The 18630-nt window shown below is 50.2% G+C and overlaps 6 protein-coding genes across 6 annotated transcripts; 3 read left to right on the forward strand and 3 right to left on the reverse strand.

Moving 5' to 3' along the window:
• Positions 1 to 152: 152 nt before the first annotated feature.
• MGYG_03563 (hypothetical protein) lies at positions 153 to 1464 on the reverse strand (the record flags this gene model as incomplete). The annotated part of the gene is made up of 5 exons (XM_003173341.1): positions 153 to 252; positions 310 to 678; positions 738 to 866; positions 926 to 1271; positions 1329 to 1464. 5 exons carry the CDS (start codon positions 1462 to 1464, stop codon positions 153 to 155), a joined length of 1080 nt encoding a protein of 359 aa, XP_003173389.1.
• Positions 1465 to 4236: 2772 nt separating this feature from the next.
• Positions 4237 to 6183, forward strand: MGYG_03564 (CMGC/MAPK/P38 protein kinase; the record flags this gene model as incomplete). The annotated part of the gene is made up of 9 exons (XM_003173342.1): positions 4237 to 4292; positions 4358 to 4405; positions 4468 to 4597; positions 4667 to 4870; positions 4924 to 5280; positions 5402 to 5480; positions 5597 to 5780; positions 5905 to 5949; positions 6069 to 6183. 9 exons carry the CDS (start codon positions 4237 to 4239, stop codon positions 6181 to 6183), a joined length of 1218 nt encoding a protein of 405 aa, XP_003173390.1.
• Positions 6184 to 9110: 2927 nt separating this feature from the next.
• MGYG_03565 (hypothetical protein) lies at positions 9111 to 11754 on the forward strand (the record flags this gene model as incomplete). The annotated part of the gene is made up of 9 exons (XM_003173343.1): positions 9111 to 9172; positions 9285 to 9389; positions 9528 to 9770; positions 9823 to 9850; positions 9901 to 10044; positions 10105 to 10276; positions 10329 to 10507; positions 10568 to 10856; positions 10934 to 11754. The coding sequence occupies 9 exons, from the start codon at positions 9111 to 9113 to the stop codon at positions 11752 to 11754; spliced, it is 2043 nt and encodes a 680-aa protein (XP_003173391.1).
• Positions 11755 to 12407: 653 nt separating this feature from the next.
• On the reverse strand, positions 12408 to 15046 carry MGYG_03566 (Cullin-1; the record flags this gene model as incomplete). The annotated part of the gene is made up of 5 exons (XM_003173344.1): positions 12408 to 12596; positions 12655 to 14555; positions 14617 to 14710; positions 14863 to 14932; positions 14997 to 15046. 5 exons carry the CDS (start codon positions 15044 to 15046, stop codon positions 12408 to 12410), a joined length of 2304 nt encoding a protein of 767 aa, XP_003173392.1.
• Positions 15047 to 15633: 587 nt separating this feature from the next.
• On the forward strand, positions 15634 to 16164 carry MGYG_03567 (cupin domain-containing protein; the record flags this gene model as incomplete). The annotated part of the gene is made up of 1 exon (XM_003173345.1): positions 15634 to 16164. The coding sequence occupies one exon, from the start codon at positions 15634 to 15636 to the stop codon at positions 16162 to 16164; it is 531 nt and encodes a 176-aa protein (XP_003173393.1).
• A 436-nt stretch (positions 16165 to 16600) lies between these two features.
• On the reverse strand, positions 16601 to 18003 carry MGYG_03568 (hypothetical protein; the record flags this gene model as incomplete). Its single annotated transcript, XM_003173346.1, has 4 exons — positions 16601 to 16628; positions 16687 to 17028; positions 17069 to 17654; positions 17724 to 18003. 4 exons carry the CDS (start codon positions 18001 to 18003, stop codon positions 16601 to 16603), a joined length of 1236 nt encoding a protein of 411 aa, XP_003173394.1.
• Positions 18004 to 18630: the final 627 nt, after the last annotated feature.

Here is an 18630-nt window from a genome sequence, read left to right on the forward strand (position 1 = left end):
AGAGGAAGAAAAAGCAGATAAGACAAAACACAGTTGAACGCCGGTGAAGTCAAAGGTCGTGGGTATGTAAGTGGTATCTCATGAAGTGGAAGCGGCAGTAATGGTAGTGGTGATGGAAGTCGGAAAGAAGAGAAGACGGGGTGAGAGAGAGGTTATAATATGCCCGAGTCCTTGAGGGCGTTTTGAAGGATGGTTTCCTTGACGGCGGCAAAGACGAGCCGGATGTTCGACGTGTCAGTTGCTTGTGTCAAGCTATTGCCGTTAGTTACATTATACATATATATATAGAGTGTATATATAGAGACTTACTGAGGATAGAGGTTGAGGTGGGCGCGGTTGACCTGGTTGAACCGCCAGAGCAGGTACTTGGCGGCTCTGTTGACGTCGTTGCCGCCGGAGTAGTCTGGAAAGTACTTGCTGAGCGGCGAGCGGCCGAGCTTCTGGCGGAAGAGATCGACCTTGTTGAGGAAGAGGACGATGGAGGTGCGCATGAACCAGCGCGAGTTGACGACTGAATCGAAGAGGACGAGCGACTCCATCATGCGGTTCTGGTTGCTTTCTTCGAGCAGGACCTGGTCGTATTCACTCAGGGCGACGCAGAAGATTATAGAGGTGACGTTTTCGAAGCAGTGGATCCATTTCTTCCGTTCGCTGCGCTGGCCGCCGACGTCGAACATGCTATCCAGATGTTAGTATATAATAGAATATGCCGCATGATAGGTAATGGCAAGGCGTACTGGATGCTGAGCTGGCCCATGTTGAACCTGGTCTCGTAGATGCCGGTGGTCTTTGTTCGGGCGCGCAGGACGTCAGCCTCGTTGGGGATGTAGTCTGGCATCGTTATCCTCTTTGCCTCTTCAAAGAAGCTACTCCTGTTAGTACAGACGCATAAAGCATAGATGTGTGTTTAGAGTAATAGACGTACTATGGGGCGGAGTCCATGAGGTAGAACTCGTTCTGGCGGTCGAGGACGGCGGGTATGCTGGGGTCGTTCCAGAGGTATGTGATGGCGTCTCCGACCTTGAGCTCGAGGGCGACGTTGGGGTCCGGGTCGACGTTGTAGTCGAGCAGGTAGTCCATGAAGTCTCGCACTTTGGAGCTGGACGGCTGGATCTCGAACTGGTGCATGGCCCAGATAAGCGATTTGGCGCAGTCGAGCAGGTTCTTGTACACGGTCAGCCGGTACATGGACAGCTCCTCGACGGAGTAGCCGTTCTGGTGGATAATCTTCATCTGCTTGACGATGGTCGACTTGCCGCTCTCACCGGAGCCTGAGCCCGTTAGCTACATCTTAAGATTTAGATAAAGAGAATAGAGGTAAGGTATACCGAGGAGGAGGATCTTGCACTCCTTCTTGAGGCGCTTCATGTCTTCTTCGAGGATTCTGTCTATGGCCTGGCTCTTCTTCTTCTGCTCCAGGACCTCGTCCGACCCGCTGCCGGCCGAACTCAGACATCCTCCCATCCTGTCCGGTGGAGACACGGTGACTGAAATTAATACAAGTAAGCGATATAGCAGGTCTGCGTCCAGGTCCAGCGATGAAAGGAATGGCCGGGTCGTAGATAGTAGATAGGTAAGTAAGCAACGAGGTAGGATGAGGATGGGGGAGGAGAGGCTGCAGAGGCGAGGGCGAGGCGAGCGACGGCGCCGTCACAACAAAGGCCGTCGTCGTCTTCTTCTTTGTGTCCTCTCTGCTTCTCCTTCGTCGCCGTCCGTCGTCGTCGTCCCTCCAGCTGTCCTTCTTCTTCCCTCTCTTCGTATTATCTTGGTCGTGGTTATTATGTGTATGTATGTATGGTGTATTAATTAAGCGTGATCTGATCTCCCGTAGCGGTTGTCTTGGGGGCAGCAAGTCGGTGATGGACAAGGCAGGGCGACTTCTGTTCCCTTTGGTGGATCCAGCGGCCGGCGAGACCCCAGCGGCGGAGGGAGGGAACCTCAAGGCCAGCGGCGCATGGACGACCACTTCTTCTTCTTCTTCTTCTGTTCTCTTCAGTCTGTTGATTGTCTCTTGCTTGTCTGCTGTCGGTCTGTCGCAGGCTGTCGTCGACGCAGTGGCGGGAGTAGAGGGAGCCTGGTGGTGGTGGTGGTGGTAATGTCGGTGTCGGTGGGAGATGAAAGACGAGGGAGAGAGACGGAGCTGGTGAAAGGTAAAAGAGAGAAAGTCAAGTAAGCAAAAGACAGGAAAGAAAGAGAGGAGGAAGAGAGAGAAGTAAGAGAGTAAAAGAGAGTAAAAAGGAAGAACGAGAAAGAGTAAAGAGAGAAGGGAAAAAGCAAGGAAAAGGCGGGCTGTTAGGTAAGCGTATTACCCACCGTTACCCGCAGAAGATGGCAGGCGGAGAGTGGGGAGACGATGGTATTTTACAGGACGTTACGCAAGTACAGTTACTCAGGAAGAAGCAGCAGAAGAGTAGAAGTAGACAGGAGAGTAGTAGAAGAGTAGTAGAAGAGTAGTAGAAGAAGAAGAAGAGTAGTAGTAGAAGAGTATGTATGATGACCTACAGCTAGCGATGAGAAAGGGAAGAAAAGGCTGCTGGGTAACAAGACGACAGGGAAGAAGACGAGATCTTGCGTCCGTCGCTTGCCCCGGCCACGCCATGTGGAAGCGCCAGGGATGGATCAGGTCAGGCCAGGCAAGTAAGTCCTTAGCAGGCGCAGTAAGAGGAAGAAGACAGTAAGATAAGTAAGAGATGTCGCTAACAAGAAGATAGACATCCACTTTCGCGTGGCTCTGAAACCTCTCGAGCTGCCTACTTAGCTATGAAGCTGCTACTGTTACTGTTACTGCTGCTGATGCTGATACTGTTATACTCCGTAACTATACTTGGTACAGCAGTTATTTATGTATCTTGTCCAAGCTGAGGCCCTGCGGACTATGTAACTAGTTAGAGCTGGAAACCCGTTTCAGCCTTGGCCCTAAGGGGGCGTCCTCTCTCTCATCTTTCTTGTCTCTTGCTTTCTCTTTTCCGCCCGCTGGTACTTCTTTCTGCGGCGTGTGTACAAGCCAGTGGAGAGACGCAGCCAGCTGCCTCCGCGGTTTACGAGTGTATCTCTCGTGTCCTCCTTTTATCCTTTCCGCCTTCTCTTCTCTGTGTCGTCAGGTCGCTTTGCCCTCCATCCTCACTGGGCGTTGGTGCTGCCACCTGAAACATGGGATGTGTCCTCTCTCTCTCTTGTAGCCCCTGATCCCCCCGTCTTCTCCTTCTCTCTCCTCTTATAAGTTCTCTTGCTTCAGAACAGCTTCCTTCTCTGGTTAAGGTGACGAGGCCCTTTGTTTGTCATGCAAACGGGCAGCAGCCAGTGGTCGGAAGCTTGCCTCTGGGTTACTGTACGTTACGGAGTGCCAGCCACTCAGGACGGTCGACTGCCCTTAGGTAACTCCGCTGGGGTCTGGGTTATGATGCAAAAAGGACCCGGGGAGACTCGGGGCGGGCGGCGCGGGACAAAGCTCAAGCTGTCTCTTTCTGGTTGTCTCGTCCGGGAGGCAAGGAAAAGACACGACTGAGAGAGAGAAAAGGACAGAGAGCGACTGTGCGGTGGCGACGGCGGAGAGTCAGTGACCTCAGGGCAGTCTAACTAAGTAACTAGCTGATTGACACAGTTAATATATTGAAAAAGGTCGAAGCGTCCGCTCTTTGCCATCGACTGGAGCGAGTAGAAGTGGCCAGACCTGGAGACGGTTAAGTTAGAGAAGAAAATAAATAGTAGTAGAAGAAGAAATAGTGGGAAGAGTCTCCAGGCACGGAGCAGACGCCGGCATCTGATACACACAACTTACTCGTTAACTACTTAACTAGTTACTAGTTATCGAGATACTCGGCTGAGTCGGAGGGGACACAGTTAGGTGTTTGGTCACCGAGCCTTCGTCTCCATCTTCTGCTCCTCTCCTGCCTCTTTTGCTTCTTCTGCTGCTTCTCTTATCTTCATCGTCATCTGCTGCTGTCCCGGTCTTAGCTGTGAGGATATTGCTTGGGGTTGCCCTGCTTAGTCGTGCTTGTTAGTCGCAGGTCGTGGAAGTGACCGTCCCGCCCCTCACCACCCAAGTCCGTCCTCCTTCCCTTTCCTCCTCCTCCACTTCCAGCTTTTTTCCCATCTTCCACCGCACGCACAGCGACAGCCACAGCGACAGCCACAGGCATCGACACCTGCGAGAGACGATACAGCATCTACTTCTTCTTTTTTTTTTCTTTACTTCTACTATTACGATAGTCAGCGTGCTTCGGGCCTGTCTTCACCATGGCGGAGTTCGTTCGCGCCCAGATATTCGGCACCACCTTCGAAATCACCACCAGGTACGGCGTCTTCATAAGAGAATAAAAGAAGAAGGAAAAAGAGAAGAAGAGACTGACTTGGATAGGTACTCTGACCTGCAGCCGGTGGGCATGGGAGCCTTTGGCCTTGTCTGGTAGGATATTCTCACATCTCATGCCTGATATATACCGTTATACGGACTAATGGACGGCACAGCTCCGCCAAAGACCAATTGACAAACCAGGCCGTCGCCGTCAAGAAGATCATGAAGCCGTTCAGCACGCCGGTGCTGGCCAAGCGGACTTATCGAGAGCTCAAGCTGCTCAAGCACCTGCGGCACGAGAACGTTCGTCTCCCCGCATACACATCTACCCTATATATATATATATATATATATATACTGACCATCCTACAGGTCATCAGTCTAAGCGATATATTCATCTCACCGCTTGAAGATATGTATGCTTATCTCGACCCCTCATTGATTCAAGCGCCGTCTACTGACTCGCTGGCTGCCAGATACTTCGTCACAGAGCTGCTGGGAACAGACCTTCACAGACTACTCACCTCCCGACCCCTAGAAAAGCAGTTCATCCAGTACTTCCTCTACCAGATCCTCGTACGTCCTTCTCTTATCCAGGCACGAAGTTGTAGATACTAACATCTCACCAGAGAGGCCTGAAATATGTACATTCCGCCGGAGTCGTCCACCGCGACCTCAAACCAAGCAACATCCTCATCAACGAAAACTGCGATCTCAAGATCTGCGACTTTGGCCTCGCCCGTGTCCAGGACCCCCAGATGACCGGCTACGTCTCGACACGGTACTACCGCGCCCCCGAGATCATGCTGACATGGCAAAAGTACGATGTCGAGGTCGATGTCTGGAGTGCGGGGTGCATCTTCGCCGAGATGTTGACCGGCAGGCCGCTCTTCCCGGGCAAGGATCATGTCAACCAGTTCTCTATCATCACAGAGCTGCTCGGAACCCCGCCAGACGAGGTCATCCAGACCATCGGCTCTGCCAACGTACGTTCACCACCACTAATGCTATCACTCTTACTACTAATATTACTACTATTGTTTCTACTGCTATTTCTGGTCTATTTCTTTTTCTTTCTTTCTCGGAGTTCTAGACTAACTTAAGCAGACGCTGCAATTCGTCCAGTCTCTTCCGAAGCGAGAACGGCAGCCACTCAGTGAAAAATTCAAGGACGCAGACCCGCTCGGTACCTAGCTATCTTACCTTCACACCTCCCGTTTCTGCCCTGTTAGCCATGGCTTATGGCCACAGGAGGACCAAATAAAACATAAAAAGAAGAAGGCAAGGCTAACTTCTCCCTAGCTGTCGATCTTATTGAGAAAATGCTCGTCTTTGACCCCAGAGCACGCACCAGCGCCGTCCAAGCTTTGACCCACGAATATCTGGCTCCCTACCACGACCCTACTGATGAGCCCGAGGCCGGCGAACGCTTCGACTGGTCCTTCAACGATGCCGAGCTCCCCGTCGATAGCTGGAAGATCATGATGTATGAGGAGCTTTCCTTGCCCTTCTTCCCCCCTATCATCACCAGAAACACGATCTCCACAAATCCCTTCTTAACTCTACAAATACCCCCAATATCACTGCAAATACCCTCACAGCAAGTACAGCAGCAGCAGCAGCAGCAACAATCACAAATACCACAAGAACCGCAAGTGCCACTACAATTACCATTACCATAAATACCCCCCGAATACCATTTTGACGCACTACAATAACCAAACATCCTTTATCCCCTTCTCTACTGCTGGACAGTTAACACTGACTTGTCTAGGTACTCTGAGATTCTCGACTATCATAACGTCGACCAGGTTTCACAGGAGTACACCGAGCCCCAGCCTCCCTCAATAGATATGGCAGCCACCGCCCCAGTCTCCCATCAGCAATGATGCTCTGGGTGCATCTACGCTATTAATTATTGTTAATTGGGAGGGAAAAAAAGTGAGAACACTCTAAATGAGAAAAGCAAAAAACGCAACGTGATGGGAGAAATAACCGTCTAATAGAAGCCAAAAAAAAATAAAAAAGAACAGCACAGGATAACAGGCAAACAAAAAGACGCCGAAGCATGAAGATAAATAAACGAAGCAAAAACAAAAATGATGCGTGGGAGAGCAGAAGAAAAGAAATAAAAAAAAAAGAAAAACAGGTAAAAAAAAACAAATGAGAGGTAACTAGGCGGCGACTAGAGGCGATCGTTTCATCATGTTTGTGATCGTGCGGCCAGCCTAGCTAGCCCGCCAGTCCGCCTGACGTCCAGCATCCAGCAACCAGCACCCAGCACCACCAGCACCAAACGTCGAAGCAAGAAGCCAGCAGAAACAGACCCCGACCTTGACCCCGACCCGGTCCCCGACCACGATTCAGAATCAGAGTCAGAATCAGAATCAGAATCACAATTGGCGTTGCTCCCGCGCTATACGACTCGTCCCCTTTTTTTGAAACTGTTAATATTTTACCCACAGGTAGCAAGCCGTTCCCTTACGCAGTCCTTAGTTACTACGGAAGATACCTTGTTTGTTTCCGCTCTTATACATATCTACACGAGTTCTCTCTACGCCCTCTTTGCCGGCACGGTCTTAATGTCTTATGCTTTTTATTGTCTGTCCATGTTTTATCTGATGTCCATCTACACTTGTTGTTTTATTTCTCTGTTCTGCTCTCTTTTGTTGTTTTTTCTTCTTTTGAATCGATGGATAAGGGTCAAGTCAACCTTGGGAACGGGAACGGGAATGACGGGGGAAAGATGTTGGGAGTTACGTTTCTTAACTACATAGGGCTGGGTGGCTGACTGAACGACTGACTGGCCTGCCTGCCTGGACTGAACTGAACTCACTGGAACTGAGCTGGCTGACTGGACGGATGGGATGCGGAAGGAAATAACTTGCTTAACATGTCCATTCATACCATACCATACCATACCTACAACCAACATAACTGTATACATACCTCCCGTATACATTCATCTGACAAGAGATGACACAAGGCGAGATGCATGCTAACAAGCAACGGCATGTCCCCGACACTCGCCTACCAACCCTACTTTACCTACCTATCTACATACCAACCAGCCAGTCTATGTACAACGGAGTACACCGTATACCAACCTTAACACTCTTATTCTTTCTTGTGCATACATACCTTGATTTGATCCCTTTTTTCTTTTTTTCCTCTTCATGATTTTCCTTTTTTCTCTTCCCCGAGCTACATCAACTACCTCTATGCTTCGGCTCCGCATGTTTGTTCTTCGTTCGTTTCCCCTGGGCTAACTAAGTTACGTTACTTACCGTGTGGCTTTATGTTAAAAATTCCTTTTTTCCCCATCTTATTCCCCCTTTACCTGCGCCTACGCCCTTTCAATCATCTATCATGTGCATCTATCTTCCCTTGCCCTTACCCTTGCTACCTTGTTCAACCAGGCTGCCTCCCGCACATGTTCACGGCACGGTAACTCTATATCCGTTTGCTCGCATACCGCATACAGTAGAAACAGATGCTGAACCGGTACACTAGCTAGCTAGCTATCGGGCAAAAGAAAAAGTTAATAGTAATACTTAATAGAAAACCATTATATGTCAAACGAACGCAAACGAGAAAAGATGCCTTGTCCTCCCACCTTCACCTTCGCCTGACTTGTCTCGTCTCGTCTTGTCTTCAACGTGGACTAGGACTTGGCTGGCTGGGCTGAACAAGATGGCTTCGGTATTTATGCATGGCGGGAGGCATTGAAGGCTAGAGACGAGCTAGGTACCTGGCTATCTCTCGAGGCGTACTAGGGAGGCATAAAGGCTGCACCTGTGTTGGGCGGTAAGGCAGCAAGTTAGGGGGTGTTATTATTGGAAATCATCATGGCTGCGGAGCAGTTGGACGGGGCCTTGACGTCACTGTCGCTGTCGCCTAGCGGGCTGCGTCTAGGGCGTCTAGGGCGTCTGCTCTTGTCTACATCTAAAAACATACATCTATGTCTATGCTGGACCATGCCTTGTGATAGACGGTACTCTCTACCTCGCTGTAACTATGTAATCTTCCAAGTATCCTTGCTATGATAACTACTAGGTATGGCATACCATGTCAAGGTTTCTAGATAGGATAGTACTATGGGGTCTGACGACAAAGGTACCATGACTATGTAACTTCCAACAAGATCCAGCGTGTTTGAGAACAAGATAGAGGGAGATTACTGCTACCCATAAGGCTGGAGTGCCTAGATACAATAGTACATGGAGAAGGGCGTTTAATCTGGTGTTTACCCTGGGATACTTACATGCGTACTCTCGTGATAAAGCCAGGCGTGACAGAGACCAAGGAGAAAGTAGCAATTGATGCCCGGAATTGCTTGGATACGCATAGATTCAGGACCCAGTAGTGAAATGATATAACAAGTTATATAGCCAGTTAACCAGCCATCGAGTGACAGGTTAGCCAACATGGGCGAGTTAATCTCCAGTGCTCGTGGATTCACTAGTTACCTAGCTCGATATTCTGTCGTTAGGATGGGTTTCGTATAAGTAAAGAACAGTAACAACACAGTAGGCTGCTAGACATCTTCAAAGGATGCGCCTTTGCCATCCCCCGCCTCATCCTTGTCGCGATCCTGGTCTTTAGTTATGCATAAAATGCAAGAAAGCCGCCGAGTCCATCACGCCGGAGGTGGAAAATCTCCCTCCGCACCGCCCGATAGGATATCAAAGCTTGGACGGACGAACAGACCGGGGTTGGTGAAGAAAAGTCGAAGCCGAAGAGACCAGCCTCTCGTCCGGTCTCCCATCAGCTAATTAATTATTCCTACACCGTCTGCTTTCAATGAAGCTGTGACATGGGCAGCGGCAAAGCCCACCAGGAGCCCATCGTGCTCGTGGTCGATTTCCACCATGCAAGGTGAACCAACACCCACTTTGTCCCCGCCGGCTACGGTAGCTCTCTAGCTATGCGACAGTAACTATCCCAGCCCCTACGAAGAGCACTATGCTAACTATTCTACACTCTACAGAGGCCCCGAGGTCGAGTTCTGGTTCTGCGACGATGGCGTTGATCCCGTGAAGAAGAATGACTGGGCGCTGCTGCCGTTCATGGCGCTGTCGGACGGAGCTCATGCGTACGGAACACCCAACACCTTGACCTCTTGCTGTGGCTAGCTGGCTAGTGAGACAAGATGATAAAAGAGAAGAGAGAAGGCCTCGAGGATCAGCGGGCTTTATCGTTCTGGTGCTGACGTGGATGCATCTGTATTTAGGTCCACGGAAGACTTCTCCTATTTCACTCTGCAGTGCAAGGAGACCGAGAATACGCCTGCTACCTCCCTGTTCGGCATAGCATGCACCACCCAGCTCGACTCGGATAAGTTGATCAATCGACCGCCGGAGGTGACGCGATCGACGGTGCAGAAGGCGGTGGTGGCTATCATCAACGAGCCTCGACATCTGGGGCAGCTGAGGGAGAAGCTGTCGATAGTCACCTCTGCGTGGTTTGCTCAGCGGTAGGCTTGTCACCACCAGATCAATATTGGACGAATACTGACCTGATTATAGTGACTTCACGGATACGGATATTCTCCAGGTATGAAGACACCAGGATATCGACAAAGTAATGTGCTAATATACGGGTAGAAATTCTGGGAAGGATTGAAGATCAGTTTGAAAAATGAAGACCTGCACAAAGACGAGCATTTTGGCCTTTCTTTACGTGAGATGATACACGAATTCAAGCACCAGACTCTAGTTTTGTTTAAATGTTTATTACTACAGCCAAAGGTATGCATGTCACCGCCGCCTATTATCAAAGACAAACAGTTGCGACTAACTCCCCCTTAGATGCTCTTTTTTGGTTCTAGATGCGAGCGTTTATGCATGATACAGTTCTCATTAATTTCATTGATACCCGGCCTTATACATAATCTTCAGGACTGCGCTGATCCGTCGTATGATACTTATGCGCAGACGGTTGAAAAACCGAGCTCGCTCAAAACCAGCGAGAGAAGTTCTCGTAAGTCAGCCATGCCTGCATTGAAAGGGGGAATAGATGATTGATTCCTTAGTACTCGCATATATGGGGCTTCCACTTCAAATATTTGGCAAAGGGAGCATGTTTGGACCGTATACGCCGCTTCAACAGCTAGATCTGCTTGCTGATTATGGTACCAAATCGTATCTCGTTGGCTCGACTAACTCGCTACTCTTGCAGCAAAAGGACCGATATAGTGATATCTTAATAAACGTAACTATTTTCCAGGAATTGTCCCTTGACTTGGCTGCATTGCTGACTTGAAGCGTATAGCTTGACGAAGATACGGTGAACATATCATCTCCATCTCTACGAGCGGCACTGGCTCTTTCTGCTGCAGATCGTCGATGGATCGATTTCCTCACTCAGACAATAAATGATACCTGGGATGAAGCACATCCTGCACGACCAAAGACTCATGGATACATGGGGTCTGAAGAGTTCATCCGTCTCCAGTTCGAGGAATACCTCCTAGCTCTGATCTCATGTGTAAAATACCACGATGAGGTAGCTACGGGAGGCGCGGCGAAACAGCCTGCAAATGACATCGAAGGCGATCCCCGTCAACTTGCAACCTCGACTTCATCGAACACTGGCGGCATACCCCTAACTTCGCCCTCTTCGACAAACTCACATCAGACGCCCTTCTCTTCTCCGTAGTCGAGCCACGCCACCCGTGTGCAGGAGGTCTAGGCATCGAAGACATCCAACGGCGCCTGGCGCAGCAAGTTGCAGATCTACATCTCGACGAGCGAGTACGCGAAGGTCGCGAAACGCTTAACAAACATCTTGCCACGGGCCATCAAAAGGTCACGACAGCGTTCAACTCTCTCTGGGCGGAGCTCGAAGCAAGACGGGAAGCTCAAAGGAAACGCAACGAAGAAAGGGCAAAACAGCAAGCAGCGCCGCTGGATACAAGCCAATCCGATCACAGCAAACAAGAAACATCGTCGGCGTCCTCAGGCCCGGCTTCTCCGCCCCCAAACTCACCTACTCCATCAACGTCTGGCTGGTCGTTTCCTGCACGCAAAGCCCCTGCCGTAGATCTGACGCAGGCCCAAGCCACCGTTTCCGCGGCAGGCCAGCGAGCTTCCGCGTACTTTAGTTCGTGGGGTTCATGGGCTAATGAGCGTCGAAAGGAGTGGCAGACAAAGAACACGAGTACGGGTGCGAGCCCCGTTTCATCTCCGACAGCCACCGGAACGCCCAGAGCGTCGATGACAAGTACCCGTAACGAGAGGCGGTCAATTGGAGACAGCATCAAGGCCCCCGCCATGACTGAGATGAGGGAGATGGAAGATATGAGGGCAAAGGAAGATGTTGATCGCCCGGGGTCTTCTAGGCCTCAGAGCAGCGATCACTTGATGGAGAAGGATCATATAGATGCTCTATTAGAGAGTGATCCTCTATCTTCGTCTTCTCATGAAGTGGGTAAAAGTTCTACAAATACCTTGGGATGATTCATACACATATTATATTTGTTGATTTAAATGGATATATATATTCTTCCTTGGTTTTCTCAGAGCACATATTGGATAGGTAGCTTGTTTGATATTAGCGTTGCTTAATACATTGCATTTTTTGAATAAATAGCTCTCTCTTTTATACCAATATTACTACCACCACTACAGTGTGTTTAGATAAGAAAGAATTATAGAGAGGTTTGTTTATTTTGTACTCTAGAGCACGCATAACTAATTCAGACGTAATCTGGTGTGAAATGGCTGACTGCTCGCTAAGTGCAAAGGACAGATAGGTCATGCGTAGGGAGAAGAGCTCAAAGAAGAAGAGGAGGAAGTTAAAGGGGAGAGTGAAAGGGCAATTAGCAGGAGGAGTAGGAGTAAGATGTATACATATGTATGTGGGTTCTGCGCAGTAGCAAAACGGTCTAGTAGGGAACTCCCTCCGCCAGTCAACCCCATTTTATGATTCCGCCCGCTGCCAAAAGAGCAATAACAGAAAACCACCTGTATGTATAATACAAGGATGGGAGGAGAGGGAGTGTAGACCAGAGTATGTTGCGCATAGGAAGGATATTTTATGTCATTTTTGATGATGCACTTTGACGGCGGTTTTGTGGTTGTGGTTGGTGGCTGGTTGGTCGATTGTTAAATTAAGCAATGTACGATATTTCATCGCCATCCAGACGCTCGATGTATTCTTTCTCCATCAAGCCTTCGATATTTTTCTTGATATCGGAGACTTTGGGTGGGAATCGAGCGTTGACTTGCTGGATGACTTCCTGTACAAGCTGGACGTGCTTCATGCGCTTGCGGGACTTCATGATACGCACAATGGCGGACTAGAGGAAAGGTTAGAAATGAAAATATAAGAAAGAGGGTTGTAAATGTTATTCTCACCTGGAGAACTAATTTTCTGTCCTCCTCGACAGTCTTGTGAGTGTCTTCAGCCTCGTGTTTCTGCTCAGACTTGACTTGGATGTTCAAGTTGACCTTGATCTTCTTTGCTTTAAAGTGGTAGTTCAGTGCATAGGAAGTCCCTGGACCAGGCTTTGCATTTTCTGGAGAAGGAATAAGAACCTTTGCCTTGACAAAGATGCCAAGGTTGGGGTCTAGGACATCCGGGGAGAGTGCGGTGGCCTTCTCAATCTCAGAGTATTCAAAGTTATCGCTGTCGTTGTATAAGAGAAGAATGCCCATTTGATAGGTCGACACCTGGAATGTGTAGGGGACTTTTGTGTTCTTGACATAGTTTGCTTTGATTTCGCCCTTGCATAGCTGCCAGAGCCAAGTCAACTTACGGCCGCTGTGCTTATCAAAGTAGAACGACTTGAAGCGTTCGACCGTCTTGTTGATGACCTGGGGAGGGATGAACTGTGTTGAGGGAGGGTTAAGAGGCCAGAAGCCTGTACCAAGGATCTGGAAGTGAGGGTCGACCATTTTCTTGCGGTCTTCTTCATCAAAGGTTCTCTCCTGCCACTCGCGGTAGTTGGTGTTTAGATCCTTTGAGATCTGGATATCCTGGAACATTCGCTGGAGCTTGTTGGTGTACTCAAAACCACAAGCTTCCTTCAACTTGCTGATCATGCTTGTTTCAGCATCGTCAGAGACAGAGCTGACGTGAACGAGACGTTTGGCGAGCATTCGAGAGTAGAACTTTTGGAAGACATCCTTGTCTTCGATATATTTAAAGACGGTCATGATCTGGACAAGAAGCTCCTCAAGCTCTGATTCTTCAGAAGACTTGGAGCCCTTCTTCAGAAGGGAGTCGGTATATCTTGCCAGCAGCTCAGGGGATTTGGTTGAGCTGGTGGTGCAGAGAGCATTGCGGTTAACGAACTCGCGGCAAGCATTATCCAAAGACCGAACAAACTCCGTTTCTCCAGCAAAGGCTTCGTCTACCATAGATCTGTACTTCCCATGTACCTGGAGTAGAGAGTCGACATAAACCTTTGGGTCAACGCCTTCGCTTCCAGCGGAAGCTACCTTCGAGATTGCGGACAGACCAGCCTTTCTGACGTGGGTCTCGAATCTGTTTCTCAGTGGGTCCAGGCCGTCCTTGATCTTTGACAACAGTCGGTACATTCTAGCAAGATCATCTTGCCGTTCAGCATCCAAGAGGGGTTGGAACTCGTCCCGTATAAGGTTACAATGCGAAGTAACTAGCACGTCCAAGCAGGTATCCGTCAAATTCTTGGTGACATCTGGGTGGAGGTATAGATCGATACGAGCACGTTCTTCCTCTAGCCTAAGCTCTGCCTTCTTCATGTACTCAACGACGCTGTTTTCGGCGACGAAACGCTTTGACTCTCTGTCATAGTAGACTCTGGTGGCCTCGATGAACGGTTTCTCAAAGTAGTACTGGTAGACAACCAGGGTCGACTTGGAAGTATCATTCTCGTCCAGACCAAGGGAGACAAACGAGTCAACAATGTGCTTTATCTGGGACTGCTCGATAGTCTCGCCGTTACGTTGCTTCTCGATAAGGCCCAGCACGGCGCTCATGACGTTCTCGTGGACGAGTCTGAAGAAGTCCTCCTTCCATCTGACGAGGTGAAGAGTGTACACATCGTAGATGTCCTTCTTGCCTTCGTCGACTTCTCGTTTCACCCAGTGGCGGTTTAGGTATCTGAAAAGATGGTTAATATATTTGGCGGCTGTGGTGTAGCGAGTCCATTCTCTGATGTAAAATGAAAGGAGGGGTTCGTCAGAGTGGTGAAGGGAGGCCTCATAGACCCCTCCAAGATGACGGGAGAGATAGTGTCCTAGAAGGTTGTAGAGCTCTTCACCGAGCAGGTGTGCTGTGACTATATTGTCAGCTTTGCTTCGTTGTTGGTTTCTGCCTAGAAGCTATTAACTTACCTCCTCGCGTGCCATGAGCGGATGTAGTGTGGCTAGTGAACGCCTTTTGTGAGGTACAGAAGTTGTGAACGGCACTGTTCCTGCTGGTTAATATCTTGACTCTCTCTGGCTATCGAGGGTGTAATATGGGGAGGGACCAACGTGTAAACACCCATATACTAGAGGAAAAAAGAATAGTCATATTAGCGGCTGCATGTAAAACATAGGAATACACCCTGTCCCGCCCCCTGAGCTGGTGAGTCTTACAGAAGCCATGTCAATACCACTGTTCAGGTCAGTCATCACCCTCTCGATTCCCTGTTCGAGAAAGGTCCATCTAAAGCAGGATAAGATCAGCCAACGCATTCACCGCAATCCTCAAGGATGCTCTCAAAACTCACGTTTCGTCCAGGTCATCTCGATGAGGCGTCGTGAATCTGGTGGGAGGCATATCTGCCGATGCCGTAGGCGCGTCTAAGAGGCAAGATATAGCCTAGAATGAGCTGCAAGCAGAAGGGTCACTCTCGAGGGCCAACTGGGCGGCTACCGTGGCGGGCAGGCGTCTTAGGGGGAGAGAGAGAGGCAAGCGACTGAAGCGTTGTCGGAGGGTACAGCCGCCCGCAGAATCTGTCAGACGAGACACGCAGCTTGTCGACCGCTGGCTCTCCTTCTCGAGGACACCGAACACAGCCTCAGGACGAGATAGAGCGCTTCTGACCAGCCGAGACAGTCTCTGATATGTGCTAGAAGTTGGTTGCTGGTTGTTGAAGGCGACGAGGAAGAAGCAGAAGACGAAGAAAGCGAAAGGCGAAGGACAGGCTACCGCTTACATAATACAAGTTGGGGGCGGCAGCTTATCGATAAGAAGATGACGTCGGTTTTTGCTTTTAAGGCGAAGAAGACGAGACGAAGACGTCAGAAGACGATGACGGAAGAAGAAAAGAGAGGACAAAAAGGGAGGACAGGATGGAAGACTTCTTCTATTGTGCAGTTAATATACTATAACTATATATATTACGTTGAGACGCGAAGACGAAGATGGTCAGGCCACTGGAGGAGCTGCAGGTCACGGAGCGCCAGATCCCAGCCTGGGGAAACTTCCCGAACACCTCGATCCAGTCGAAGCCGCTGCTCATCTACCAGTCTGTCTTTGATAACTCTGCCACGTCCGAGACTGTCAGCGAGCACCTGGAGGCAGTTGGAGCAGTAGTCCCGCAGTGGACGTACTCGATGTACCCTGCAAACCACTTTCACTCGAACACACACGAAGTACTCAGTGTTGTGACCGGGCAGGCGAAGCTCTGCTTTGGCCACGAAGAGAACCCGGACAGGTTTGAGACGACCGTGTCAAAGGGAGACGTTATCGTGGTGCCTGCTGGAGTGGGACACTGCCTGCTTGAAGACACGAGAGGTGACTTTGCGATGGTAGGGGCGTATCCGCCCGGAATACAGTGGAATATGTGCTATGGGGAGGAAGAGGTTGGCAAGGAGAAGCCTATAATACAGTCTGTTGGCTGGTTTGATAGGGATCCTATATACGGTGACTCGGGCCCTGTACTCGCTGTTTAACAAAAAGACGCAGACGGAGGGGACAAAAACGACTAAAATGTATACTATGATTTTGTGTAGTAAAAAAAAAGAACAGCTGATGGATGCATCCAAAAGGAAAAAGGAAAGCAAATGCAAAATGACTGGGCAAAACGGGGAAATGATTATTTGACACCGGGCCCAGTAAACCGTCTTCCCAACCGTGTAACACAATGAAGCAAGCAATAGTAAAAACAAAACAGATATTCCAGCGATAGATGCAAAAACAAACAAACAAGGGGAAACAATGGTAATAGAGCGAGGGAGGTATGTAGAGGTAATAGAAAAACATGTGGCAACATGCAGCATAGTGACTATAATAGTAGTAGTAGTGGTGGTGGTGGTAATAGTAGTAATAAAGGAGATAAGGGTATTGTATGGTAATGATGGTGTGGATGATGGGAGTAAAGGTCTTTCTTCACTTGGCTGCCACTCGCTCGATGACCCTGGGAAAAGATGTTAGCAATGGGAGATATAGCAGAATAGGGATAGGAGGAGACATACCGTAGAGCACTTATCATAAATGTCATGAGCCAGGCAACCAGTACAACCAGTAAGACAGCAGCTAACACCTTCTGGTTATCACAGATCTTGTCTATCCTGGCATTGGCAGAGTCGTCCGTGCCTCCGCTGGTGCATGTGCCATTGACATCGGACAGAGAAGCAAACGCTAAACTGAGGTTTGCGGACGCAAAGACGATAAACACCAGGTCAAGGAAGATAAGCCGTATCTTTGCCGTAGCTGACCGGAGACCAAGTGGCTTTCCGGTGTATTCATCATACGTGATATAGACCAGGTAAACAAGTGCAATTGCATCGAAGATGATGTGGGATCCGAGACGGGCCCTGGGGACTACTGTGTGTGGTCGAGAGCTGTCGTATTGACGCTCCCAGCGAGAGGGCAACGGCCGAGAAGATGAAGACGGTAAGACGGATGATGAGAGGCACCATGGGACTGTGCAGTATCTTGTACTGGAAGCCCTTCATCCATTTCTTCCGCCGCTGGATGAACGTCCCCGACTGCCGGGAGCTCGCTTCAGCCTTTTCGTCGATGTATCCGTGCCATGGATCGGAGTAGTCGCCGAAATTCTGGTTGAGCCAGTCTGCGTCGACTACCCTGTTCTGTTGCTGTGTCGTTTCTCGACGCTGCGGCACGGGCATGGTAAACGTCTTCCATCTCGACTGCTGCGTATACTGCGTGTAGGAGCGGTTGCTCTCCGGCCTTTCTCCTTCGCCCTTCTCTATATCTCTGGCTCTTCCGGCCGCGCTGTCGAGTGCGAAGTCTTTCGACTTGGGTAGGTAGTGATGGCTCGCAACATGGGCGTCTCCTGGCAGCACCGGTAATGCCGTTGACTGTGAATGTGACTGTGACGGCGACTGTGGCTGTGGCTGTGCCGGCGACCTCGACTGCGGCCGCGTCCGCGGCTCCTCTATTTCATCGTCGTCATCGTCGTCCGCGTGCTTAACCCAAGCTGTATAATGGAGCTGTTAGCAAGAGCCCGTCTTCAATTGCTTAGTTTGATCATAATTTTCCACCGTACCTGGAACCGAACGGACGGCCAACTGCCCCGAACCCGGGGTCCGCGGTATCGATCTCTGGCTGTGCGGCGAGTAGCTCTTGGAGGATTGGCCGTGCCTCGAGCCCAGTCGCTGGTATATCGACCTCTGCTCGTCCGACTGGCTTGCTGCAGAGACCGACTGGGCCGACCTGCGTCTCGACAGCGGCGGCTCCAGCAGCTTCAAGTCTGGTTTCAGCCTAGGAGAACCTCCCCGGGGCGTCGACCGATGCGACCGCACCGTCGACTCCCCCTGTGCTGCCATGTAATGCCTCGCTGCTCCTGCTGCTCGTCCTCGTCCTCGCGGCTGTCCCGTTGAAAAGGGGGTTCGAGAATCAAGACGTCCTGCTAAGCCCGCTGCCGGATCTTGCCAGCGCCGCGCATGGTTCTCGCAGCGTCCGGGCAGCTAAAATAACAATATAACGAGCGACTGTCTGCTGCGACGGCGACCTGTATCCTATCTATCTATCGACCGGCGGGGAAGGCCTTCTGCTGCCCGTATCCTCCTGCTGCTGTCCTGTCCTGTCCTGTCTGTGGCTATCTTGACTCTGCCTCTTGGTGTTTTTTCTTGTTTCTTCTTCCTGCCTGCCAAGGGGCTAAACTTGGCCGGGGAAAAGGGCTGGGAGGAAAACCCAGAAGGCGACGAGGGCGACGCGAAGCCAAAAGACGAAGACGAAGACGAAGACGAAGAAAGCTCCAGGGGACAAGGTCAAGGTCAAGGCCGAGCAGGGGACAGCGTGTGATTCTGCGGCTATTCGTCTGCTCCTGTCCGCAAAAGTCGACCCGCCGGGGGGCGCCAGAGGAGGTGGCGGCCGAAGATGAGCTCGAAGCTACCTACATACCTACCTAGTCACCTAGCCCCAGGCCGTTTGATTTGACCTATCGAGACGAG

Source organism: Nannizzia gypsea, genomic scaffold (assembly GCF_000150975.2).
Source record: "Nannizzia gypsea CBS 118893 supercont1.3 genomic scaffold, whole genome shotgun sequence".
Taxonomy (NCBI): Eukaryota; Fungi; Ascomycota; class Eurotiomycetes; order Onygenales; family Arthrodermataceae; genus Nannizzia; species Nannizzia gypsea.